Source organism: Pelodiscus sinensis, chromosome 1 (assembly GCF_052426305.1).
Source record: "Pelodiscus sinensis isolate ZL-2025 chromosome 1, ASM5242630v1, whole genome shotgun sequence".
Taxonomy (NCBI): Eukaryota; Metazoa; Chordata; order Testudines; family Trionychidae; genus Pelodiscus; species Pelodiscus sinensis.
The window spans coordinates 326,058,363-326,085,987 of record NC_143052.1 but is presented as its reverse complement, the minus strand read 5'-3'; the positions used below and the strand labels follow the sequence as shown (position 1 = coordinate 326,085,987).

The following is a 27,625-nucleotide window of genomic DNA, read 5'->3' as shown; positions in this document are numbered from 1 at the left end:
GTAGACGTAGCCTATTAGCTACTGTCCCAGGTTCCAGCAAGTGCCCTTCCTGACCACCGTGAGGAGAATACAAGCCTCTATGCTCTGGGTTCCTTGGGGTGTGGTATGATTTTGGAGCGTAATAGAGTCAAGCCTCGGCCCCATTTCTGGGATCCGTAGGCACACTCTCGGGTTGCAAAGCTTCTATCTGGCAACTCCCTCTCCACCCTCAATGTTGGAACCTGCTGTCCAGCTGTCTTGCCCGTCCTGGTGCAGCACTGAGCCTCCAGACTCCACAGTACTTAAATACATCCATCTCCCAAACTCCATCTCAAAGATGTGATGCCTCTGGTTTTCAGTTTAACTCTCACAGGAGCAAGCAGAAGTTGTAAATCAATCAATACATGCTCTCATATGTTGTGCTCAAGGTCTAACACTTTTCTTATACTTAAATTTACACAGCATCAACAAGGCTACTCAACATGTGGTCCATGGCTGGGATTCTTTGAATATGGCCTCCACTGGGAACATGCTCCACAACAGCGAGGTGTCTCCCAGGTGGGGTGAGCATTGAAAGACGCAGACAGGCTGGCTGGAACACATGGGTACAGGGTGTCAGCGTTTCTAGCCCCCATGAACGAGGTCCTGGGAGCACCGGGGCATTGTAGGAAGAGTTGGCTACTTAGCCTTGTGTGCAGAGCCTCAGAGGTACTGACTGGCTCACACTGGCCATGTTTGGGTCCGGTACGTGGCCAGGCAGCCCTGCTCCGTCCTGCATAGAATGATGGACTCCCATGTGGGGGCGTCAGCTTTGCTGGGTATCCAGGACAGGGCTTCTGGACACCAGTCCTTTTTTGCCTCTCATATACATCCTGATTCGCTCAGCTCCCCCTCTGCCACAGGTTGGAGCACTCCGGATTGGAAATTTTTCTTTTTACAGTAAAATCACTCCAAGAAACACTCAATCTTCACATTGATTGTACTTATGCTCCAGTAAATTCCAGTACTGTATTGGCAGTTTTTGTTTGATTTGTTAAAATTGTGAAGCCAAAATAAAAAAGCAGTCAATATAATGGTCTTCTGTTGATATGCGTTTTTCGTAATAATACTTCACAATAATGTGATAGATATGTTGCTCACTCATAACATTGGCTCACCACTTCATTTTATGTCTGTGTGTACTTCCCTGTATGTAGGGCTTTATATCTATTCACATATTGGATCTCATATTGTTATCTATAGCTCCTACTCTCACCTCTCCAAATTACTTGCAGTTTCTCTCTTCTTTCCCTGGTGTTTGTTAAGCCTCCAATCTTGGTGTAATTTGTAAATTTCAATGTAATTTAATTCATACTTATAAAATAACTTGGGGACATGATGAATCTATGTAGAGTGCAGAAGAATGCTTGATTTCCCTTTTTTAGTGTAGCTGGACCCCTCCTAAAATCAGGGGGACTAGGGTACCACTTGAAACAAATATTGCTTGAAGACTGATGATGCTTTTCCATTGTCTTAGAAGCTGTTCCACAGGTCATTCTCAAGTAATACAAACACTATTGTTTCCACATGGATGTCTAGAGGACTAATCTAAAATACAATACAATTTATTCTAATGTTATTATAGAACTACATTATGCTTTTTTAATCAATGGTTCATTTGGGCTTCAAGAGGAAATGTGTTCAGGCTGTGATTCAAAATCCCTCTTGGAGTTTCCAAGAAGGAATGGGGGGCATGCATGCTGTATCACCCCCTCAGGACCATAAATCACACACTCCCATCCAGGACTGAGCTGGAAATCCAAAGATATGTAGTATCTCAATACCCTTTCTGTTCCATGCTAGCACCTCTGGCTTGACAAGGCCACCTACTGGTCATAAGGAAGCAACATCCCTACTCTGAGGAGCGCACAAAGATTATATAGCTTTGGCTGCCCTGCTGAGAACGTAAGAAAGCTCTTCAGTTGCATCATGCACTTTCCAACACTGCTTCCATATGAGGAACAACAGAAAGCGTCCACTGATGGTTTTGACCATGACTATAGAACACATTGTTATTTTATGTATAAGAAATAAATGTTTATGGTACAGAAGACTCAAACATAAACAACTCAAATCTATCAAGCTAACATATTCAGCATAACATATGAGGAACACGTAATATGGTTACATGGCAACAGTGGTATTTATCCTCCATAATAAAATGCTAGAAAACTATTTTCTATACAGGGCAAAATGTATTCACAGAATTCTAAAATCTAATGTCTGTCAAATATGTTATTTCTGCTTTAAATGCAAATTTACTCTACTGTAATGACAAATGGAAACTTGCTTCCCTCCTTATTCCCTTGCTTTATGATGATGATGATGATGATTACTTGCTCTTTTGAGAAGGTATTTTCCCTTCTCTGAGCTTAGAAAGTGTCAGTCACATGTTGCACATTAATAAAACTTAAATAACAATAATGTGAAATTGTCAGGACTTAATTAAATCAATCAATGATTTATTTTTAAAGAGTACACCCTATTCTCAGATATCATTTGCTATGAGGAGCATAAAGTTTGAGTTCTATCCTGTACAAATTCTGTGTAACTAAGAAATTCCCTTATTCACCATGATATCCACTGACATTTGATATTTTCTGGGATGCTCAATCTAAAATTTTCCAGATATGCATGTTAAGTTCAGGGCATTTGCCATGGAGTGCTCTTCATTCTGAAGCACGTTTCCTCTTTGATCTAACAGAACCCAAAATTGTGGTCCTTCAGAATATGCTACAAGATAATTTTTAGAAGATCTCTGAAATGAAAATATTTAGTTTGTTTGGTATGTGTTTTTGGGGAGTTATTTCTTTTTCATATTTTTCACCAACTGTTTTTGTATGTACATCAAAATCAATAGCATTATTTTAAATAATTTGGGTATTTTAACCAAGAATTCATATGCTTATGTGGTACAAAAGATTAGTTCTGAAAAGAAGACAACATGGTCATGAACCAGCTTCTTTTCTTCACATAGTGCAAGCATATAATGCCATTACAGTGAAATATCATGATTGCTATGATTAGTGCAAATCTGTTGTTATTGTTAATAATATTTGATTTATATATACAGTAGTGAAAATTGTGTTCTAGTGTTGTATAGATGTACAAGAAAAAATATAAATTGGTGGGTTTATAATCTGGCAGCCAATATACATACAAAGATAAAGAATGGAATATAACAATATGAAAGTGACAAGACAGTCAAGGTATATGAAGTAATAGATCTCATTTGTCCAACTTCTGTTGATGAGAGAGGCAAACTTTCAAGCTTATGCTGATCAACATAGCTACAACATGGCAGATGATCAAATAATCATGCTCGGTACAGTGCCTGCTAGTCGTACAGGTACTATTTTAATGATTATTATTGTTTGGTGTTCCATACATTAACAGAAAATGCCTGTGAAATCATTATAAAAATATCGTACAAGCCCAAAATGTGAGGTTCTCCTGTCATTTTTTTAAAAAAATATTCATTAGAATCATGAAATTCTTGCAAAATGTTATTGGTTTTGGATTATAGCAGTAATATTTTAGTGTAAAAATGGTCTACTTTTAAAAAGAAATGGTTGCTTTTTTTAATGAAAACCTTTTTCAAAATTTCAGATTTTAAAATTCTAACTTTCATTTTTAATCAGTGATTTATTTAGAAAGTCCTTTTTCTTTTCCTTTCTTTTTTCTTTTCTTTTTTATCATAAAATAGCCTGAATCTTTCCCTAATCTGTAATTCCCTACATTCAGTATCCCAGCAGCAGTAGTGAGAAAGCATATCACACTGTGAACTGAAGTTTGTGAGGAACTAGCAAGAAACTCTGGAGTGAATCCAGGATGGAGGTGGGACTGTCTGCAACATGGAGAGAGGTGGTGGTTTTGTTTTGGTTTTTTTGTTTGTTTTTGGCAGATGTTAAAAGCAATCTGGGAAGGCTAGGGAGGAGGAAGAGTCCTCTTCTGAGAGAAAGTGGGGGGTAGGAGTGGGAGAGAGAACCCACTGTATGGGAGGCAGAGATTCAGTCAACTCCCTCCTTGCTGTTGTTTTCAGTATTTCTGACCTGATCTTTAGAATAGCACCTCTGAACAGCAACATCTTTTAACTGGTCTCCAATTCTCAATAGCCTTACTACATGTTTCATGTTAACCTTGTTAATGACAACCAATTCTTGATGAATGGGACAAGGCTTGAGAGGCTTGATAAACATGATGAAAGTGGATAAAATAGTAAATTAAAGCATGCACAAAGTGTTTGCAGGATCAAGGCCCTAGATGCAAAACATGAGGGGTGAAATCCTGATCCCCTTGGGTCAATGGCAGTTTTGAAATTGATATTAATAGGGCCAGAATTTCACCAAAGTACCTATGTCTGAATTTGGGAGCCTAAATATTATTGATTTTCAGAAGTGCTGAACATCCACAAAACAAACTGATGTAACTGAATGCTGCAATTACTCAACACCTTTAAATGTCAAGTCTTTTTTCTATAGATGCCTAAATAACATGCAAACTATTGTATACAATATTTTATATAAATTAAAAAGCTAAATAAAAGATTATCCACTCTATTGGGAAGGGAAAAATAGGGAGAATCCAGCAGCATCTAAACCTATGGTATTCTGCCCCTACTAAAGTAAAATGGATCCATAATATTGTATAAAGCCTACTTTACAACATTGCTTCTAGAAACTTGTCCAGTATAAAATCTATGTTAACTATGAGAATATCTGCATACCCTGCCATGTGAATAAATTAATTGGAATGTGTATTTTTTCCCATAAAAGACTGTTCTTCCCCAGTTGGAAGATACTTAAAAATAAGAAAGAATAGTTTTATAGTGTACATAGTAATCATGAAAGACGCTGGATTGTCTGTCCTTGAGGCTGTCCCCCACTTACTTACAGAAAAGTAACAACTTAGACAATAGGGGTATTAGTTTCTCCATGAGTCAATATCATTGTGACTCTCCCCAGGAAAAAGAAGACCCACCTCTAGAGGCAAAGACATAGTTTATTCTCGATATCTTTCAGTGCGTAGTTTCTCTGCTATGACTGCCACCAAGAATGTCATTTAGAGCAAAATATATTAGTGGGATTTGGGTAAAACCTTTAGTCTTATTGGAGCTGAATGAACATCTCCTAGCTAGCAGTGCACATACAGCAGCAAACTTCCATCAGATGGTAACAATCAAAACCAACCTGGGATTTATTTGAAGCTTCAAACTAAAGGGGAACCATTCACGTCCCAATGATTTATAACTGCCCCTCTTATTAGCTCAGATAAAAGATGGACGAAAATATCAAGAGGCAAAGAAGAATCCTCAGTGATAGCCTGCCTGCTCTGTGATTGTGAGATGAACAAAAGATATTTAGAGGGACATGAATGAGAGCCAATGAGTACTTTAAAGTTTTTTTACTTTTCACCATCTTGTGGTGAAATGCATAAATATTTACAAGGCTCTTGGGCCAGAGGTTACATTCATATTGTACTATTAAAGTTTGAAAAGGCATGAAAAAAGAGGGATGGGTGAACTATCACTGCCAGTAATTTAGTACTTCCTTGCTCTTTCCTCCAACCTGTGCATCCTGCCCTCCCATGAGTGTCCAGGAAAAAGTAACATTATTTAAAAAATGGGCAGTGCAGCGTCATAAATGGGAAATCACATAGCAGAAAACCGTGTGGGAAAAAAGGGTTACAAGCCAGAGAAGGAGAATTTAAGAAAAAGTGTAGAGGATGGTGGGATCAGTTGCCAAAGAGGCAGGGATAAAGGGGGAAAGAAGGGAAGAAAGGATGTTGCCAATTTGATCTTGGTGCATATGTCACAAGACCACTAAAATTTTCGACCCAGCTGCCCCTCTTCCTGCTGCAGCAGGAGGAGACCTGCATCTGCTGCCAGGATCCCGTGGGTAGACCAGGGAAGGCGCAGGGTCTTGCCCCTTGTAGGCAAGTCAAGACCTTGCATATGGGAGATCTGCTATTTTTGACACAAGATGTGAGCAGCTCAAACAGGGGCCTGGGAGGAAAAAAGGGAACTGGGGGAGAGTGGGAGAGGCCGGGCCAGGAGGGGCGGAGCTGGAAGCAGCAAGTGGGGGTGGATGGCCAGCTAAGGACTTGGCTGCCTTCTCCCTACACCGGATCGGTGCCTCCGCCCGGGAAACAGCGCCAGGGTTGGTGCCAGCTCCCAGCCGGGGAGGCAGAGCGGGTGCCGCAGGCAGCCAGGCGGGGAGAGGCAGCGCTCAGCCTGGGAAGAGCCCTCCTCGCCCCTTCCGACGGCGGCAGCTGGCGCTGAGCGCTTTCCTGTTCCGCGCCGGGGTCTGCCAGAGGCTGCAGCGGCTCCGCCCGCAGGGGGGACCTCGCCCGCCCGTTGCCTGCACCCGGCCGAGGCGCCTCCCGCCTGCTCGCCACTCGGTGGGAGAGAGATCGCGGGGAGCCGGGGGCGTGCGGACGCCACCGGCGGGGCTGGGGGGCGCGGGCTTGTGCAGTGGGGCCGGGCAGAGGCGAGGCAGCCGGCGGGGGCGCGTTGCGGGAGCTGGCCCCGCTCTCCAGCTAGTTCCACTCTGCGGGGACCTGCGCCTGGCCCGGGCCCTTGTCCCGCGGGGCAGGATGTGAGGGGCGGCCAGTCCCGACTCTGCCCGCGTCTCCCCCCAGCCCGGCGCCCGGCGCGGCTCAGCATGAGCGGAATGAAGGCGACGGACTCGAGGGCGCCTGGCTGTGCCGCGGACAGCTCGGTCCGGCTGCAGGGCCCGGAGCGGGACCCCTTCCGCGGGGGGGCGGGGACCGTGGACATCTCCCTGCACGGGCTGCTCTACCCCAAGAGCAGCGAGGAGGAGGAGGAGGAGGAAGAGCAGCGGGAGCGCCTGGAGAGGGAGGAGAGGGGCCCCTCCTCGCAGCTGGCAGGCGGCGGCTCCCCTGCAGAGAGGGATGCGCTGGACAGCGTCCTAGACACTTTCTTGGCTCCCCCGGCCCATGCCAGCTCGGCCGGCGCCCCCCAGAATTGGTGCCTCTTCGGGGTCGGGATCCCCGAAATCCCCAACGCGCTGATGAGCCACCGCTCCGAGCAGCAGCGGGGAGAAGCCGCCGCCGCCGGCCACCGGAGCAGCCCGGCTGCAATCCCGGGCCCCCTGCCGCCTCCGGACCCCCCTGCCTCCTTTTGGCCGGGCGAGGGGCCCCCGGCAGCCGCTTCCAAGCTGCCGCCGCAACTGGAGGACAAGGGAGCCGCGGAGAGCACGGACGGGCAGTGCAGCGGCCCCGCGGCACTGTCCGAGGAAGATCACGGCTTTGCCTCGGGGGGGGCCGCTGAGCAGGACGCCGGCTCCGGGAGCAGCCTCGCTCTTGCCCCTGCCCACGCCGCTGTCCCGGGGCAGGATTTCCTGCACGTGCCCATCCTGCCCCTCAACTCGGCCTACTTGGCCGCCAGGACCCGGCAGCTGCTGGATGTGGAGGAGTACGGGAGCAGCTGCTTGGACCGTCGGGTATCTCCCACCTCCGCCCCCCGGGACTTCGCGGACTATGGCTACCCCCAGCCCGACTCAAAGGAGGAGCATTACAGCTACGGGGACTTCCAGCCCGCTCTCAAGATCAAGGAGGAAGGGATCAGTGCCGCCGCCGCCCCCTACTTGGGCACCAAGACCACTCCAGCAGCAGTGTGCCCTGCTGAGTACACGCTGGCCCCTCCGCAGCCCAGAGCCAGCCAGGAGCCCTCCTCTCTCGAGTGCATTCTGTACAAAACTGAGTCTCCTGCTCTGGCTGGGTCCTATGGGCCGCCGCACTGTAAAGCCTCGGGGAGCACAAGCTGTATGGTCCAGCGGGACAGTCTTCCCTCCACATCGACAGCCCCTCAGGCGCTTTACCAGCCGCTCAACCTGAACGGCCATCAGCAGCTTGGCTTTCAGACAGCGGTGCTCAAAGACAGCTTGCCCCCGATATACCCTGCCTATCTCAATTACATTAGGTAAGATTTAAGGTCACACGCGTCTGGTCTTCTCCGGCAAATGCGCCTGACCTCTTTCTTTGCAGATGACCGTTAGAGGCGCACATATTACAGCATAATGTGTGGGGTTGATCTTTATTTAAAGGGGATGATAAATTGTGCTAATTTTTACACAGTCTTGGCAAACAGTTAGTGACAGTTTTAAAAGTCTTCTGAAGAAGTGGGCTGTGCCCACGAAAGCTCATGGTACCATCTACATGTTTTGTTAGTCTTTAAAGTGCTACCAGACTAATTGTTGTTTTTTAAGTTTAAAATAAGATGTTACTGGGCTAGAGATTCAATTGGTCAGTGTGCCATAACTTATTTCTGCTTGAAAGAGATGAAATCACAGAAGCTGTGAATAAAGCACAGACGAATGGAAAAATACAGATTTCACCTAAGTTTAATTAAAATGATTTGTACTGAAGGAATATTGCACAGATTAGAATAAGTTTTACGGTAAAAAGGAGAAGTTCTAAAAAAAGTGTGAGGCATTGAAACATGACAAAGAAGGAATCAAGAGAGCTTCACTTGATCACAACTCCAAAGAGCTTTTAAAATAAATACACATAGAAATAAGACACTTACATTTGTATTTGCTACATAGTTTGTGTCAAATTTGAAATCTTAGTTCTTGTCAGAAGAAATACACTTTGTCACATACTCTTCTCACATTGAAATGTTCAATGCTTTTGTAGCAAGTTTGACCTGTGAATCCAACAGCGGCTATATTTTATAAGGGATACAAAGTTGTTTATTATTGTATAATGGACTAACAGGCAATCACTTCTAAACTGTTTAAATGGTGAAAATGTCGTGGTTTACATGCAGGTAACTTCTGTATGAATTATGGCATATTTTACAAACAGATATTGTTTACATGTGCACATTTCTTTAAAATGCACATGCATGATTTTAGCTGGAAATCACTCAATTCAAAACAAAATTTAACATGGCAATATGTCCGAAATTCTGATCAAGCTCATATATTATCAACTCATTAAATAAAATGGCTCAATCTAATCTGATATACAGAAATATTATAACCTGAGAATATTTACTAATATGTTAAAGACACTTCCAATTTTTTGTAAATAGACACTTGTTTGCTAAATATAATTTCTTTAGATGGGCAATAAATGTGGAAACAATTCTTTACTGTTTTTTGTGTTCATTAAAATTGGTTAGAAATAAAAAATCTACCATTGAATTAGGAAATTTAATTTGATATGTATGAACTTTCTGCATAATGTGAAGGCCAGTTACATGTTGCCTAGGGAAAAGGCTGCTGAGTTAAATTAGTTGAAGTTCAAAACAGTTTATTTATTACTATTTTAATTTTAGCAACTAGAGAAACTTGCACAGGAGTGATTTTATTCACGAGTAGTCCCATAGAAGGATCAGGCATCTATTTTGAAGTCTCTTGGAAAGAACCTAGCTCTTTCTTGTCTAGTAGCTAAAACATGTTAAAATACTTGCCCTGTACACTAGAGTTTTAAAATTACCTAAAACATTTTACTTAAGGCGTTTTAAAGATACTTCTTAGCCAAGTCCCAAAGCAAAAACACATTCAGTGCTGCAGTGCCTTTAATCGCTTTTTTCTATCCTTATCAAATTTGCTTTCAGTTTTAAAAGGTAAGCATTAGGATTATCTCTTTTTCTTTAAAACTGACATCACTATAACCCAGTTCAAGTGTGAATCTTCTTCATGAGTCTGTTTCATTCCTGTTGATTTTCTTTCCTTTTAAAGGCCAGATACTGACGTTGGTCAGAGTCCTCAATACAGTTTTGAATCATTACCTCAGAAGATTTGTCTGATCTGCGGTGATGAGGCTTCAGGTTGCCACTATGGAGTGCTTACCTGTGGAAGTTGTAAAGTCTTCTTTAAGAGAGCGATGGAAGGTACGTCAGATGCCTTTGTTTCTAATTATTTGTAATTAGTACATTAAGCACTTTATTTTTATCTGGTTTTAAAATAGATCTTTTAAAATGTTATTGGAGCCATGTTTTGTCCCTGAGACAAAAATTCAGACACTTGCAGTATGTGGTCATTTTTCCTGGGTTATTTAATTTTAATATTATTTGCTTTACTTATAATATTATCAAGCTTGTTTTAGGTTATGGGTTTGGCAGAAGCTTATAAAAATCCAGCAATTCTTAATCTATTACTAACTTCATTAAATTTAATAAATACCAGCTTCATTTTAAAAATAATTAAATGTTGCTGTTTAGCAACAAATGGCCTCTGTATAAAACTACATTCTTTATGCAAATAAAAATTCTCTTGGCTTCCTTCTCTCTTCCTTTTAGTCAGGAATATATGATATATACTTGGTTATGGTATACAGAATTGGGCCCTTTAAATAATAGTTATTTTAAACTATTGGTTTTGTTTTCTATTCAGGACATGTATAAGAAAATCAAATCTCGGGTGCTAATAAAACAATTATTTCTTTTTAACTCTGAAAATAGCTTGGTGCCTAGTTGAGAATGTATGTTTGGTTTCTATAATTAAATCAAATGATATATGTGATTCTCCATTTCTTGTGTACCCAAAATGTGCATTTCTTGTGTACCCACTGAAATAATTGATGTGTACAAAATGTAAGATTAAACTCCATAGTTTTTCTGACACTTCCAAATACTAAATAAAGCAGTGTATTTTCAGTGGTTTAACCTTTTACATGTTTATCCTCATATCATGGCACACTAGTATACCAGAATATATATATAAAATAAACTTGATTATAGTATATTTCTCTAATTTGTATTTGTTTTCTGAAAATCAAAATTGTACAACATGTTTCTCTGGCATTCAATATAGTTTATTGACCTTTATATTGTTTAATCCTCAAGTGAAAGAACATCTGAATGTTGGGAACAAAAATATTAAAGAAAATAGTTTGGTAGATGTAACACTAATTTTTGTTCTATAATTTCTTGTTTAGTGTATGTGTGTATTATTCCGTAAATGTTATATATTTTAAAAGCCATTCATATCATAAAGTTAGTTGTAATTTACTAAGCTAGACTCCAATTTCAGAAAGTCCTAAAAATGTGTCTATATTTAGACATCTTCCTTGACTAAGTTATATAAACTAAGTTTTCTTTGGTTTTAGCAATATACTAAATACACCAAAAACTTTACAACAACAGCTTGAGCAAGTTAGTTTTTAACCTAATCTAATTTAGAAACAAAAAATGTAAAGAAAAAAATTGTTGTCACTGATATTTTTTCTTTGTTTTCTTTCTGAACCACTGGGATCCGCTGGGTACAAACTAGTTTCCAATTGTATTTTCCCAAGTAGCTATATCTACTCATAAATATAATATAAAAGCATTGCTGATAAATGTTATGAACACTTTATGAATAAAATATTAGTATGTATATTTTGGTGAAGTCTTCACAGAGTCATAGATTTTAAGGACAGATGGGAACTCTATGATCCATCAGATCTCTTGAATCATATAGGCCATACAACTTCCTGCTTCAAGTCCAAAAGCTGTGACTGAGTTGGAGCATACTGTTGAGAAAAACATTCAATCTTGATTTAAATATTTCCAATAATGATAAATCTACCACTACCCTTTGTAAATTGTTCCAATGGTTAATATCTCTCGTTAAAGTCACCTATCTCTCATTAAAAAGTCACCTTATTTCCACCTAGTTTAGCTTCCAGTTATTAGATCTTGTACTTTTGTCTGCTGGATTGAAGAAGATTTGTGTTCCCCACGTAGGTATCTGTAGACTGTGACCAAGACATAAGCTCTCATCTTGGACAAACTAAATAGTTTAAGCTCCTTGAGTCTTTTACTGTACGGCATGTTTTCCAGTCCTTTAATCATTTCTTGTGTCTCTTTTCTGAATTCCAATTTTCCAATTTATCGACATTCTTCTTAAAATGTTGATACCAAACCAGACAGTATTCCAGTAGTGATTATGCTAGTGCCAAATACAGAGGTAATATAATTTATGAACATCAGTTTGATATTTCCCTGCTTATATACCCCAGGATGGCATTTGTCCTTTTGTTCACAGTGTTGCACATGGATGGAGTTCATGTTCATATGATTATGCATCATGACCTACAAGTCTTTTTCAGAGTAATTGCTTTCCATATTAGGGTTCCCCCATCCTAGAAGTATGGCCAACATTTTTGTGTTCATAAATGTATGACTTTACAATTGGCTATATTTAACACATACAGTTTGCTAGTACCTAGTTTGCCAAATTGTTCTGAATCAGTTAGGTACCTTCTTCATTAATTACACCTCCCATTCTTTGTGTCATCTGCAAACTTTATCAGTAATTATTTATGTTTTCTTTCAGGTCACTGATAAAAATGTCAAATAGCATAGGGCCAAGAACTGATCCCTTTTGGACCCCTCTAGAATTGAAAATACTCAGTGATTATTTGCTGTTTTCAGGACTCAGAGAGGCACCCATATTAGTCTTCAACAACAAAAAATTGTTGTCACTGATATTTTTTCTTTGTTTTCTTTCTGAACCACTGGGATCCGCTGGGTACAAACTAGTTTCCAATTGTATTTTCCCAAGTAGCTATATCTACTCATAAATATAATATAAAAGCATTGCTGATAAATGTTATGAACACTTTATGAATAAAATATTAGTATGTATATGTTGGTGAAGTCTTCACAGAGTCTTCTTTAAAACCTTAAAACCTTCTTTAAAACCTTCTTTAAAAACCTTAAAAAAGAACAATGGTCCTGTAGCACCTTAGAGATTAATAACAATATATAAATAGTATCACGAGCTTTCATGGTGACTTGTCATCTGAGGAAATGGGTTGTACCCTCAAAAGCTCATGATACTGTTTGTATATTTTTATTAATCTCTAAGTGTGCGTCTAGACTACATTCCTCTTTTGAAAGAGGAATGCAAATGAGGGAAATGGAAAATGCGAATGAAGTGCTGATTTACAACTCTCATGCTTGGTTTACATAATCTCTTCTGATCGCTTTTTTGGAAGAGATTTTTTTTTTTTTAAAAAAAAGCAGTCTAGAGGGGGTTCTTTCAGGAAAAAAAAAACCCTTTTCAGAAGAACCCAGTAAACCTCATTTTTTTTCAGGGATAAGGGTTCTTTTGAAAAAGAGGTTTTTTTTAAAGAACCCCATCTAAACTGCTTTTTTTTTTTCAAAAAATTCTCTTCCGAAAAAGCGATCGGAAGATATTATCCAAATGAAGCGCGATATTTGTAAATCAGTGCTTCATTTGCATTTTCCATTTCCCTCATTTGCATTCCTCTTTCAAAAGAGGAATGTAGTCTAGACTCATCGAAAGGTGCTATAGGACCCTTGATGTTTTTTAAGGTTTTTTTGCTGTTTGCAATAACAGTTTGAGATCTGTCATAGATCCAGTCTTTAAATAACTTAATTTGTACCACATAGATTTTGTTTTGTTCTAGTTTTTTTAATCAAAATGTTTTGTAGTACCATTTCAATACTGTTACCTTTATCAACCAAACTTGTAACTTCATCAAAATTGTAATCTCATCAGAAGAATATCAAGTGAGTTTGGCAAGATTTTTTTCCCTTAAACCCACATTGAATGGCAAGTTAATTATACTACCTTCCTTTAATTCTTTATAAATCAAGTTCCATATCAGCCATTCTTTTATTTCACCCAGTACTGATGTGAGGCTAATCGGACTGTAATAAGCTTGGTTATCCTATTTATGTTTTTAAAATATTGGCATGGTATAACCTTTCTTCAAGTCATCCAGAACTCCTGCAGTGTTCTGAGGCTTACTGAAAATCAATATTAATGATCCAGAAAGCACCTTGGCAAACTCTTAAAAGCAACTTTTAAATCTGCTAATTTTAAAATGTCTAATTTTAGCAAATAAAGTTTTTAATATCTTTCTTAGTCATTGTTGGCATGGAAAGTATTTCACCATCATATGATATGAATGCTCCATTTGGCTTTATTCCAGTTGTAGAATACTTCTGTGATTTCGGTATTATCATTGACAATTCTATTATTTCCATCTAGTAATGGACAAGTAACGGTGTTAGCATATCTGTTGTACCCAATATACTTTAAAACTCCTTCTTTTTGCCCTTAGTCTTGCCAGCCATAAATTTCTACTTTTGTCTTTTTGCTTTCCATATCAGTTGTATACAGTTCATAGTTTCTGATTTGTATTCATTACTATGAACTTCTCTTTTTTCCATTTGTTATATATTTTAAAAATTTTATAGCTACTTTAATTTCTCCTATAAGTCAAGTTGTTGTTTTTAACCAATGTACTCCTTTCTTCATTGTGAATTTTTGGACATTTATCAAAATATTTGTAAACAGTTATCAATTTATCTTTCATATTGTGGATTGGATTTTATTCTGCTTACACGTAATATAATTATGTCATGATCACTGGTACCTAAACGACTGTTAATTGTAGTTCTGTTATCAACTGCTGTTTGCCAGTGTCATGTTTAATATCGTGTTCACTCGTAGAATGTAGTCTTTCCAGATTAAGAGAACTCAATATATATAAAAAAAGAATGAATGTGAAAAATAGGTGTCTGTCCACACTCAGATGAGGACAATGCAATGTATGTTTTATGTGGCATTTTCATATTTGATGGAACAAAATGCTTCATGAGAGCTTTTTTAACGATATTTCAGAGTGCAATGGTTACTCAAAATTGGAATGTTTTAAGTGACAGAAATATTTTGACTACTGAAATTAATGGAGGAGGAAGACAGAAAAGAATCAAAAGATGTATGTGTAAAGTGAACAGAATGGGCAAGTAGCTGGTTACATAGTCTGATATAGGTTGCACATTTATGGTAAGTCTTTAATATTAGGATTAGTCCTGAATTTGATTGAGAGCTGGATAGGCAGTCATTAGAGTTACTGAAGAAGGGAGTAATATGTTCCCATTTATGGGCAAAAGGATAGTACCCTGCTGTCTATGAAGCCTAGACTAAATGATCTATCTCACTAAATTCAGTTGTCATAAACCAGTATAGTAAAATAGTTTGTCAGTAAGAATGAACTTTCTAAATATTTTACTGAAAATACAATAAAAATAATATTTTGCAAGTTCACAAAATGGTAGGCATGTAAGTGGAAAATCCGGTAAGATTTTGGTGTAAAAATATGCTTGTTTCTTCATAGGGGATGTAGAATTATCTCTAATAAGTTTTATGTGCTGTAATACTATTCTAACATGTTATTTTGTTTTTAAAATAACAGTTTGTGAAAATAAAATATTGTTAGAATATTGTTAAAACATTTTTATAATAAATTAATGCATAAGTAGGAATAGGTAGCTTTATTTCACAGCTTTACTTTAGTGATATAACCTGATTGATATATAATGCTTGAAAATACTGTTTTCCTCTACAGAACGTGTGTACATAGCAACTGTATAATGTAGTACAGACATAAGGAAGCCTCTTAGAAAATATGGGTATGACTGTCTCCAGGGTTACTTTGTGTTCTAAAAGTTTCTGACTTAAAATATGTTGATTGCTTCATCTTTAATTATAATTAGAGGTATTTTTCATATACAAATCATCTCCTGCATGCAACATTTTCTTCTGAATCCAATCAATACATTGAAAGTCCTTTAAAAAACTTATATTCACTCATAGAAAATAGAGATCTATCTGTTATCTTCAAAATTCTATCTATTCAATCTTCAGTTAGCCAAAATATGTGTCTTAACATGTCTAAACATCAGTATGAACTATATTCTAGTAAATTTGGATATATAATAATTTTTTTGATGCTAGTGATATTTGCAGCTATATATTTTAGTGTACCCAGCATCTAGATGCATAAAAGTTATAGAAAAATTAAAACTGTATGAAGAGCCATACTGAAAAGACAATATAATGTAAATGTAGAATGAAACTGCTTTGGAAAGTATATAGGCGATGAATTGTTAAAATAAAAGTGATTGCTCTTTTACAGACTTTGAATCTTTTACTGTTTTTCATTTGTCAACTAATGATCCTGAAAGTTGGGCTGCTTTGTAGAATTTGTATGTTTTGTTCTTATCAGAGTTCCGAAGAAGAGTAGTCTAACAGTCATTTTCAAGGTCAGCCAATTAGAAAAAGAATTCCTTTCACAAACAGAAACTTCTTTGCCAGTCTGTGAAATAGTAAATTTTGTCCTGTTTTCATCATTGCCGGTAAGCAAAGTATCAGTCAAGAAACATGTAGCAATAGAACATTTTGTACATCATTTATACGTTACTGTGTCTGGAAGCAGGTATCCAGTTTTGGAAGGAATAATTCTCCTGGGTGAAGTCATATTGTAGTGCACTCCTTTTGGTCCAGCATTCACTGGTTTAAAACCTCCTGAAAATGAAAACTGCAGTTGGGAAAAAAGGTGCAACAGATGGGAACGGCTAGTTCTGATAAGGAGTGGCGAGAGGAGAAAAATATGTAAGGGTAGCCAAGGGTTAGAAGTAAAAAAAAAACCTCTGTAAGTTAAAGATTTTTTTTTCAGTTATTTGCCTAGAAAGGATTGATTCCTAAGATTTTTACTTCTCAGTGTAAAAACTTGTGACAATTTCAAGGGCTCTTAAGAAGTACTTTAAAAATAAAAGCCATAATCCTCCCAGCAGCAAGAAAATCACAACAGCTCAATTGCTTCCTGTCATCTAAGGAATTTTAAATGTAAAAATTGATATAGTGTGTCAGAGTGGCTGAAATGTTCTGCTGGTGAGCTTATAACCAACATATTTATCTTTCACAGTGAATGCTTGGAAAGGAAGTTTTGAATGGTATCATATAACTATGTTTAGGATATTTTCTAAGAAACTTGCAACTGAACAGGGAACTTAAAAGGTACTTGCCAAATGAGCTGGGTCTTTGGTTTGCAGTTGCGTGAAGATAATATTTCTAGTATGGAACAATAAAAACAATAAAGAGCATGTGGGCTAATTTCTTTCTTCAAAAACTTTTCAGGAACTGAATTGCCAAATTGAGACATTAACAATATCTTTAAAAATCTGTCTGCAGGCAGGCTTGCAGAAACCACAGTGATAGTGGAATGGGAAGTGTAGTTGAGACAGATGATTTGGAGAAGAATTAAATGTTTAAAATTTTTTTTGAATCCCAGACTTTATTGGCTGTTCATACATTGTCTCTAGGCAGCTTGCATTCATGCTTTTGAGTTCCAAGTGACCCCTTCCAAATGCATTATGGGTGCAAAGAGCATATGGCAGTGTCTAGACTGGCCAGTTTTTCTGGAAAATCAGCCGCTTTTCTGGAAAAACTTGCCAGCTGTCTACACTGGCCGCTTGAATTTCCACAAAAGCACTGACTTCCTACTGTAAGAAATCAGTGCTTCTTGCGGAAATACTATTCTGCTCCTGTTCAGGCAAAACTCCCTTTTGCACAAAGCTTTTGCGCAAAAGGGCCAGTGTAGACAGCTCAGATTTGTTTTCCGCAAAAAAGCCCCGATCGCGAAAATGGCGATCGGGGCTTTTTTGTGGAAAAACGCATCTAGATTGGCACAGATGCTTTTCCGCAAAAAGTGCTTTTGCGGAAAAGCGTCTGTGCCAATCTAGATGCTCTGTTCCGAAAATGCTTTTAACGGAAAACTTTTCCGTTAAAAGCATTTCTGGAAAATCATGCCAATCTAGATGCAGCCTATAAGTTTAGTTAAACTCCAAATAATATTGCAAGTTCTAGCTTTTCTAAGGTTATATCTAGACTTCAGGCGTCTTTCAGAAGAAGAATTTCTGGAAGATATCTTCTGAAAAAACTTTCGAATGAGAGCGTCCACACAGCAAAAGTGCATCGAAAAACCGATCTGCTTTTTTGAAAGATTGCGTCGATATTGATTGGACACTCTCTCACATTTAAGTTATGATTACTATGGATGGAGTGGCCACCAGGGCACCTGTGCTTTTTCCTGGAGGCCCCTTCTTTCGAAAAAAACTCCTCTTCCTCATCCACACATGGCTTTTTCTGAAAGAGCTCTTTCAGAAAAAGAGCTCTTTCAGAAAAAGGCTTCTTCCTCATAGAAAGAGGTTTACCACTGTCAGCAAAGCCCCTGCATTCTTTTGACTTTCTATTGAAAGAATGCAATTGCAGTGTGGATGTACGAGGAGTAACGGTAGTTCAGAATAGGAAGCCTAATCCAAACTACCTAGTTTGTGCCGCGTGTAGCCGCGGGCACGGAGTCTAAACTAGCGGACATTTAAAAATGGCGGCGCCCGGCAATATGCAAATGAAGCCCGGGAAATTCAAATCCCGGGCTTCATTTGCAACTCCGGTTGCCTACATTAACCACCCTAGTTCGAACTAGGGTGGTAGTGTAGACATACCTTGAGAGTGCTGAAATCTCCATGAACTAAATGCACTGTGCACCTTAAAGAGCAATGGTGCTTGTCATGCAATTGTGCAGTGGGTTTCAAAGTTAGTGTTGTAATTCATATTATTATATTTTGCAAGTGTCCACAAATATTCCAGACTCCTCATGAAAATTCAAATATATTTTAAGATCTGACAGGTTTAAAATCTTTAATTTTAAGTTCTGACAATCCAACCTTCAAATAGTAATCCAACTAAGGATAAAGAATGTCAGGGAAAGGGAGGGAAAGTATGCCAGTAACAAAGATAAAATCAACACTAAGACACAGATATACATCTTGGCAGTGTTGCTAGTTTTGTTGTTTACTTTTCAAACTCCCCAGTTTCTACAAGCAAGATGGCAGAAGTACAATTTGAATCAACAAGGACTTTCAGTTACATCACATTCAGTGTGAAAGTCTGATAGCCAATGTGGCTGACAAAGTTGAAATGCATAGTAGCATTGCATAATCTGAATGCTAATTTATTGCCAAAGGGTGTTACCGGTGTTAGGACTGAAAATAGCATTGATCCTGTTGTGACTGGTTGTTATTGCTGATTGATTGCTAGCTATTAAACGTTTTCCTGGGTCCACTTTGAAGCAGTATATGTAGAAGCAATGTCACCTGTTGTACTGCACATCTTTTTCGGATGGAACAGAAATAATCTTTGGTAGTAAAAAGCAGTTTGGTTTACAGAATTCAGACAGGCAACGCTAGTTAGATAATGACTAGGTTCAGCTAAAGGATAAAATGGCATCTGTCAAGCAAGGCTCACTATTTTTCCTGCAACATTGAGATGATAGTCTCATGATGGATATTCAGATGGTGCTTCCAAAGCTTCTGAATTGCATCTCTTTGCTGTCATATCAGCAGACTGCAGAGACAGCAATACAGATCTCCAGCCTCATGTTGGCTTCTTGACTATGTGTCTGTGTTCACAGTACCTATGCTTTTGCAAACAGTTGTTGCTTAATGCCAGTCAATCTCTCACCACTTACCGGTATACATTTGTCTTTACATTAAGTATTAAGTAGCCAGAAGACAAGCATTTGTTTGAGATCTAGTAGCTATCTGACTTTGATCAGACACAGATAACTACCCTCCCCACCTTCGTATCTGTACTAAAATTTATTTTTTCTGACTGTAATGTGCTGACTGTCAGTGTTATATTCCACCCATAATTTACCTGATGCCTAATGGGCAGAGTGAGTAAACCTGTGCTTCCAAGTCACTCAGGGCCACACAATCCCATGTAGTCTCCCTGAAAGACAGAGGAATTAAATAGTTGTATACTGTAGGGGTACGTCTACACTGGGCCACTTATTCCGGAAAATCAGCCGCTTTTCCGGAATAAGCTGCGAGCTGTCTACACTGGCCCTTGAATTTCCGGAAAAGCATTGACGCTGTACTGTACAAAATTAGCCACTATTCCAGAAACCGTACGCTGCTCCCACTCGGGCATAAGTCCTTTTTCCGGAAAAGCTTTTCCGGAAAAGGGCCAGTGTAGACAGCTTTTCCAAAAAAGCAGAAAAAACGGAAAAAAGCGGTTTGGACGCTGGGAGACCCCGTAGGAGCCGCGGACTTCCTGGTAAGCCCGAGCTGTTAAAGGGCTCTCAGGCTGCTGGGCGCACGTGCCAGGAGCCTGCCTGGGTCAGCTCTGACACTGCTGTGCTGCCCAACACTTCAGGCTCACCGCGCCATAGCAGCTCCTGCCGGAGAGCCACCTGGACCCCCAGCGGAGGAGGCCCCCAGGGGCCGCAAAAGGCGGGCCCCATCCTGGACCCCCAGGGAGCTGGAGACCCTCCTGGAGTTATGGAAGGAGGAGGAGGGTCTCCACGACCTCCATTCCCGGCGCCGGAAGGCCGATCTGTACACCCGGCTTGCGCAGAACCTGGCCCAGCAGGGACCCCCAGCCGCAATTGTGAGCAGGTCCGCTCAAAAGTGAAGGAGCTGCGGCTGGCGTACGTCAGGGCCACTGAGGGCAGGGGGGAGGACCCGACGCCTGCTCATACTTTGAGGAGCTCCACTCCTTTCTGGGCGAGCCCGCCCCACAAGCCCCAGTGGTCCCCGTGGACACCTGCCAGCGGCCACCCATCAACCGTCCCACCGAGCCGGAGGAGGGAGAAGAGAGCGGCAGTGCATCTGGCGAGGAGGCCAGCGTTGCCACCCAGCAGGCCCCCTCCAGCAACTCCTCCGAGGACGGGGAGGAACCCACTGGTGAGTCTGTACAGTTTGCACTCCCAAGGGTGGGGGGCGGAGGGCGGGAGGTGGGGAGCCAGATGCCCGGAGCGGGGAGGGGGAGAGCATGTCACTCAGGCCACGTGAGCTGCATGCTGCGTAGCATGAGGCAGCAAGCAGCAGGTGCAACCACGTGCAGCCTGGTGACCGATCGGCACGTGGCCACGGCAGGCAGCTGCAAGCCATGCCTGGGACCCTGCTGCTCACACACATTCGGCGGGACCAGGGGGAAGGGTGGATGCCGGCTGGAACTGGCCAGGGCCCCAGGGACTCAGCCCAGAGCCTGCAGCTCTGGCAAGGGTGCAGAACAGAGAACGGCACACTGTCCCATGCCTGGCTGTGAGGCACAGCCAGCTTCTAATTGGGTAGACCGCAGCATCACGGTCCTGTGAACGTGGCCCCCACCGAGCCCCTCACCTGCTCCCGGTGCCTTGGCTGGTTCCCCAAGGGAAGTCCCCACTGGGGCCACACATGTTCCTGGGCTACCGGGCTTGCGGGAGGGATCGTGGGAGGGAGAAGGGCCCCTGAGTTGTGCTGCAAGGATGGGACATCCCCCCACCCAGTCACCCTTCTGGTTCCGTCCAGGAGATATCCCACGCGAGGGGATCTGAGAGCCCAGACTGCCTCTGCCAGATGTGCTCCCAGGCACTGCGTGGGGATGCATCTCGCTCCCTGTCAAACAGCAGTGATTAACCCAAAAGCTTTTCACAGTCTCCACCGGCAGGGAGTTCCACAGGTGAACGCTGCACAAGCACCCTCCCACCCTGCACAGGGCCAGGATATAGACCGGTGCTTACAATACCCTGGAGGGAGGACCCTACTCCAGGGGCAGGCAGGAGGGGAACCGAGTGGGCCCAAGCCACACAACTGTGGGGTCACCTGGGCTCAGGGGTGGAGGGCATGCGGTGTGGGGACAGTGGACGGCCTGCCTGACTGACCCATCCTTTCTTCTCTTCCCTGCAGCGGGACCTAGCACCAGACCCTCCACTGCGGCAGCAGCGCCACCCCCAGCAGGCCAACCCCGGAGGCACAGGCTCCGGCAGAGGGAACAGCTGCTTCGGCGCCACGTCAATGCTGTGGAGGCAATCCAGGCCTCCATCGAGGAGCGGGTGCAGGGGGACCTGCAGTGGCGGCAGGATGCCTGGGCTGCCTTCCTGGCCGAATGCAGAGGGATGCGCACCACCATGGACACGCTGACGGCACATATTGTGCATGCCATTCACTATGGCATGGGCGGAGCCCAGGCCCCCGCCATCCCTCCCATAGCACAGGTCATGCCCCCTCCCATCCCAGCTCCTGACCCTGTTCCTGCTCCTGACCCTGTTCCTGGCCGTGCCCCTGTTCCTGGCCGTGCCCCTGCTCCTGGCTGTGCCCCTGTTCCTGGCCGTGCCCCTGTTCCTGGCCGTGCCCCTGCTCCTGGCTGTGCTCCTGCTCCTGGCCACCTCCGCGTGCAGCCTGCCCCGACGCGGTCTGCCCAGCGTGGGCAGGCTGGCCCCCGGAGGAGCATTCGCAGGGGCCGCCCATCCCAGTAACTGCCTCCCCCCGTCCCAGTTGAAGGTCTCCCCCCCTCTCCTGTCCCAGTTGAAGGTCTCCCCCCCCCCCCGTAAATAAACAGATCTCTACTTTGCTGTTCATTCCTGTGTTGGGTATTGTGTAACTCTAGGTAGTGTACGAAATGATGTGAGATGCCAAGTAGCCACTTAAATGTAACATGTTGGCAAACTGTGGAGAACGAAATCTGTACTCTATTCACTGGGGAGGGGGGCCCTTCGTAAGTGGTCAGTAGTTTGTGGTGCAGAAATAAATGCTGACACTTTTCAGTAACATGTAAACCACAAACTATTATTAACATAGATAACAAACTAGCAAGAACGGTTACAAGATGCACACAACAGAGATAATTAAACAAAGTCTAGGCACAGGGAGGACGATTGTGGTGTTGCTGGCCACCTCGATCCTTTGGTCCTTCCGGGCCTCAGGAGAGGAACAGCCAGGAGATCCCTCGACGGACGATGACGGGGTGTTGCTGGCCACCTCGATCCTTTGGTCCTTCCGGGCCTCAGGAGAGGAACAGCCAGGAGATCCCTCGACGGACAATGACGGTGTTGCTGGCCATGTCAGTCCTTTGGGCCTTCCGGGCCTCAGGAGAGGAAGAGCCAGGAGATCCATCAAAGATGTCACTGATGTGAGCCTTCTGCACAAGTCCAAAATCCTGTTGGCTGTTCTTCAGGACGGCGATGGTGGCCTAAACCCTAGCCTAACTTAAAAGAAAAACCCTAACTACGCCCGACGCACCCGACGAACAGACTCAATGACGGCCGCGATGTGCTGTGACCCGACGCTTTACTATACTATTGGGGGGGGGGGGAGGTAAGGAGAGGAGGTGGGGAAGGGTAGGAGCTGGGACAGAATACTCTGGGGTGATCCAAGCGACCCTGCTAGGGGGCTTGGGTAAACATGTCCACCAGGGCCTCTCTAATGCGCACCGCCTCCTGGCGCGCCTGGCGGATGGCAGCTGTGGCGGGCTGGTCCAAGGTCTGTGCCTCAGCTGCCACCCATGCAGAGAGGAAGGCCTCCCCACTGCGCTGCACAATATTGTGGAGCACGCAGCACGCGGCCAGCACTTCCGTTGCATTCTGCTCACCCATGTCGAGACGGGTGAGCAAACAACGGAAGCGGCCTTTTAAGCGTCCAAATGCCAGCTCCACTGGGTTTCGGGCCCGGTTGAGGCGGTCATTGAACCGGGCCCGGTTCTGGTCCAGCTGCCCTGTGTAGGGCCGCATGAACCAGGGCATCAGGGGGCAGACCGCGTCCCCGACGATGCAGATGGGCATCGGCACATCCCCAACAGTCAAGTCCCACCGGGGGAAGTAGGTGCCTGCCTCCAACCTCTGAAACAGTCCAGAGTTCCGGAGGATGCGGGCGTCGTGTGCCCGGCCGGACCAGCCGCCGTAGATGTCCAGGAAGCGGCCCCGGTGATCCACGAGGGCCTGCAGGACGATGGAGCAGTACCCCTTTCTGTTCATAAAGTGGGCTGCTCGATGCTCCGGGGCCCGGATGGCGATGTGGGTGGCGTCCAGGGCTCCCCCGCAGTTGGGGAACCCGAGGGCAGCAAAGCCGGCCATGGTCTCATCGACGTCGCGCAGGCGGATGATTCTCGGCAGCAGGACGTCATTGATGGCGTGGACAACCTGCAGAAGGGTGCAGAGAAACACAAGGGAACACATTACATACAACCAGGGGTGAGTGTGCGCTCCCTTGGGTCCCCCCCTTGATTCCCTCTGTCCACACACACACACACACACACACACACACACACCAGGGCCCCCCATGCTCCCCCCCACCAGTGGGCCTGTGCAAGGGAGGGACGGCCCAAACCCCTGGGCGACCCAGCCTGGAGTCTTGAGTGTCCCTGGGCGTGGAGTGGAGCACCCTCCCCCCATCCCACTCCCCCTGGGAGGGTATGTCTACACTACCCCGCTAGTTCGAACTAGCGGGGTAATGTATGCATACCGCACTTGCTAATGAAGCCCGGGATTTGAATTTCCCGGGCTTCATTAGCATAAGCGGGGAGCCGCCATTTTTAAATCCCCGCTGCTTCGAACCCCGTGTAGCGCGGCTACACGGGGCTCGAACTAGGTAGTTCGGACTAGGGTGCCTATTCCGAACTACCGGTACACCTCGTTTCACGAGGAGTACCGGTAGTTCGGAATAGGACCCTAGTCCGAACTACCTAGTTCGAGCCCCGTGTAGCCGCGCTACACGGGGTTCGAAGCAGCGGGGATTAAAAAATGGCGGCTCCCCGCTTATGCTAATGAAGCCCGGGAAATTCAAATCCCGGGCTTCATTAGCAAGTGCGGTATGCATACATTACCCCGCTAGTTCGAACTAGCGGGGTAGTGTAGACATACCCGGACTTACCTGGATGACGATCACTCCAACGGTGGATCTTCCCACCCCGAACTGGTGTGCCACCGAGCGGTAGCTGTCCGGTGTGGCCAGCTTCCACAGCGCGATGGCAACCCTCTTGTTGACGGGGATGGGTGCCCGCAGCCGGGTGGCGGTTCTCTGCAGAGCGGGGGTGAGCCAGGTGCACAGCGTCAAGAAGGTCCGCTTCCTCATCCGAAAATTCCGGACCCACTGGTGGTCATCCCATAGTCCGAGGGCCACACAGTCCCACCAGTCGGTGCTGATGTCCAAACTCCAGAGTGGCCGGTATACGGTGGGGTGCTGATGAGACAGGGTTGCCAGGGCCCCCCTGGTGAGGGCGTCCAAGGCGATCTCTGCCTCCTGGTCCATGAACAGCATGGCACCGGCCTGCAGCATGAGCTGCAGCCAGCGGAACAGCCCCAAGAGGGGCCCGACCAGGCACATGGCCACCCTTGGCTCCATAGTAGACAGAGCAGGGCAGAAAAAAAAACCACAGGGAAAAGCTGTTGGGGGCCAAAGGGTGGTGTCCCCAAAAGTCAAAGGGCACCCACAGACCTGCGAAGGGTGTCAGTCCCTGGCAGAGGCCCCAAGGCACGGGAGCAGGAGACCAACGGCTGCCCGGCGAGACCCCTTTAAGCATGTGTCTGAACGGCGCTCTGGCCCCGCCCCCGGAAAGGGCTGGTGGCCTTTGCCCTCTTCAAAATGGCTCCGGGCTTCTGCTTTTCCGGAAAAACACACCGCCAATGTAGACGCACTTTTCCGGAAAAGCACTTCGTTATGACGATAACTCCGGGGCCAATGTAGACGCGCTTTTCCGGAAAAACTGAAAACGGAATAGTATTCCGTTTTAAGCATTTCCGGAAAATCATGCCAGTGTAGACGTAGCCTAGCTGTCCTTGATTCTGCCCTGCAATCCACTGGTACAGACCCGGCTAGTTATGCAGAGTCCCCATTGTCTATTGGGCTGTTCTTCTCATCTGGAGTGGGAGCTGTTGTTTTCTGTTTGTTATTCTCTTCTATTTCTGGTGTATATTTTTTAAGTCTTTGTTACTTTCTGACTGAAGCAATCTGTCCCACTTTAGCCCACTAAAATTGCAGGGTGAAATTGTGGGTTATAAAGTTATAAAAAATAAATGAGAGATGGAAGGGTAGGAAAAGAATTAGGGATCCAGTTTTAGTATGAAATGGTTTATTTTAGTAATGTGGTATAATTTAAATATTTGAGATTTTTTTTCTGGGAGTTAGTGTGCACAGAAGTGTATCGGTATGTACATAAAACAGTTTAGATTTGCTGAACACAAACTGTTGATTCCATTGTTTGATGCACTTCGTCACCTTCATTAAAATTCTGTGACTACAGACCACTTACGATGCCACATAAGTGCCCTCTGCAAGTTATGTTGTCATAAAAAGGGCAAGAGAAGTTAAACTTAAGAAGCTAAAATAATATTGTCTCTTCCATTCAGCTGTACAGAAAGGTTTATAATTTTCAGAAGGTTACATTTCTTTGAGATTAGAATCAAGTAAACATCTTAATTCTTTATGAAAGTTTCTGCTTATCCTATTCTGCTTGATGAGACTTTCCGGGACACTGCAGTACTGTCCCACCTCCAGTCTGAGAGCCCCAGTGCTCTTAAGGAGGATGAAAGTCTCAAGGGAACAGAGCATTCAATGGGAGCAGAGGGAAACCATCCCGTAGTTGGGACTCTCCTCCCAGAGGATGTTGTGGTATCCTCTCGCACTGAGGATACCTCTGAGGGGAAGGGAATGCCAGTTAGGAAGAGGCAGGTGTTAGTAGTGGGTGATTCGATCGTTAGAAACATAAATAGTTGGGTTTGTGATGACCGGGAGAACTGTACGATCACTTGCCTGCCTGGTGCGAAGGTTGTGGATCTCTCGAGGCATCTAGATAGACTTATGTGTAGTGCTGGGGAGGAGCCGGTGGTCGTGGTACATGTAGGTATCAATGACATAGGGAAGGGTAGGAGAGATGTCCTGGAGGCCAAATTTAGGCTGCTAGGAAAGAGACTGAAATCCAGGACCTCTATGGTGGCATTCTCGGAAATGCTTCCAGTTCCACGTGCAGGGCCAGGTAGGCAGGCAGAGCTTCAGAGTCTCAATGCGTGGATGAGACGATGGTGTAGGAAAGAGGGGTTTAGATTTATTAGGAACTGGGGACACTTTTGGGAGAGGGGGAGCCTATACAGGAGGGATGGGCTCCACCTAAACCAGGGTGGAACCAGACTGCTGGAACTAAACATTAAAAAGGCAGTAGAGCAGTTTTTAAACTAAGAGATGGGGGAAAGCCGATTGGAGCGGAGATGCACGTAAATCGGAGGGAGACTTCTCTTAGAGGAGAATCCATTGATAGAGATTCTCTAAGCTGTAGTCAGAAAGAGAGGAGGGGAAAGGGCAAACCATGGGCCAGAGCAGACAAACAACCGTACACAAAGGAATCCAATGCATCAGGGAAGAGCAGACAAATAAGCAGTGGCAAATTTTTAAAGTGCTTGTACACAAATGCTAGGAGTCTGACTAATAAGATGGGTGAACTAGAGTACCTCGTATTAAATGAGGAGATGGACATAATAGGCATCACTGAAACCTGGTGGAATGAGGAAAATCTGTGGGACACAATTATACCAGGATATAAAATATATAGAAAGGATAGAGCAGGCTGGGTGGGTGGCGGAGTGGCACTGTATGTGAAAGATAATGTAGAATCAAATGAAATATAAATATTAAGTGAATCAACATGTTCCATAGAATCGCTAGGGATAGTAATTCCATGCTCCAATAATAAGAAATTAGCAGTAGGGATATATTAGCGACCACCTGACCAGGACAGCGATACTGACATTGAAATGCTGAGGGAGATTAGAGAGGCTACCAAAATAGAGAACTCTATAATAATGGGGGATTTTAATTACCCCCATATTGACTGGATACATGTCACCTCAGGAAGAGAAGAGGAGATAAAATTTCTCAATGGCTTAAATGACTGCTTCTTGGAGCAGCTGGTGCAGGAGCCCACAAGGAGAGAGGCAATTCTCAATTTAGTCCTGAGTGGAGTGCAGGATCAGGTCCAGGAAATAACCATTACAGGACCGCTTTAGAATAGTGACCATAATATAA

General features: G+C 43.8%; 1 protein-coding gene across 5 annotated transcripts in view; it reads left to right on the top strand.

The window, feature by feature from the left end:
• Positions 1–6,083: 6,083 nt before the first annotated feature.
• Positions 6,084–27,625, top strand: part of PGR (progesterone receptor) — a 91,779-nt gene continuing 70,237 nt past the window's right edge. For 2 of the 5 annotated variants that reach the window (XM_075919278.2, XM_075919279.2), the window contains exons 1-2: positions 6,084–7,960; positions 9,729–9,880. In XM_075919278.2, the coding sequence (XP_075775393.2) occupies positions 6,681–7,960; positions 9,729–9,880 (1,432 nt within the window). In that variant the 5' untranslated portion in view covers positions 6,084–6,680. The remainder of the gene's footprint in view (positions 7,961–9,728; positions 9,881–27,625) is intronic. The other 3 variants (XR_003088120.3, XM_075919277.2, XM_006110833.5) reach the window with 3 other exon arrangements.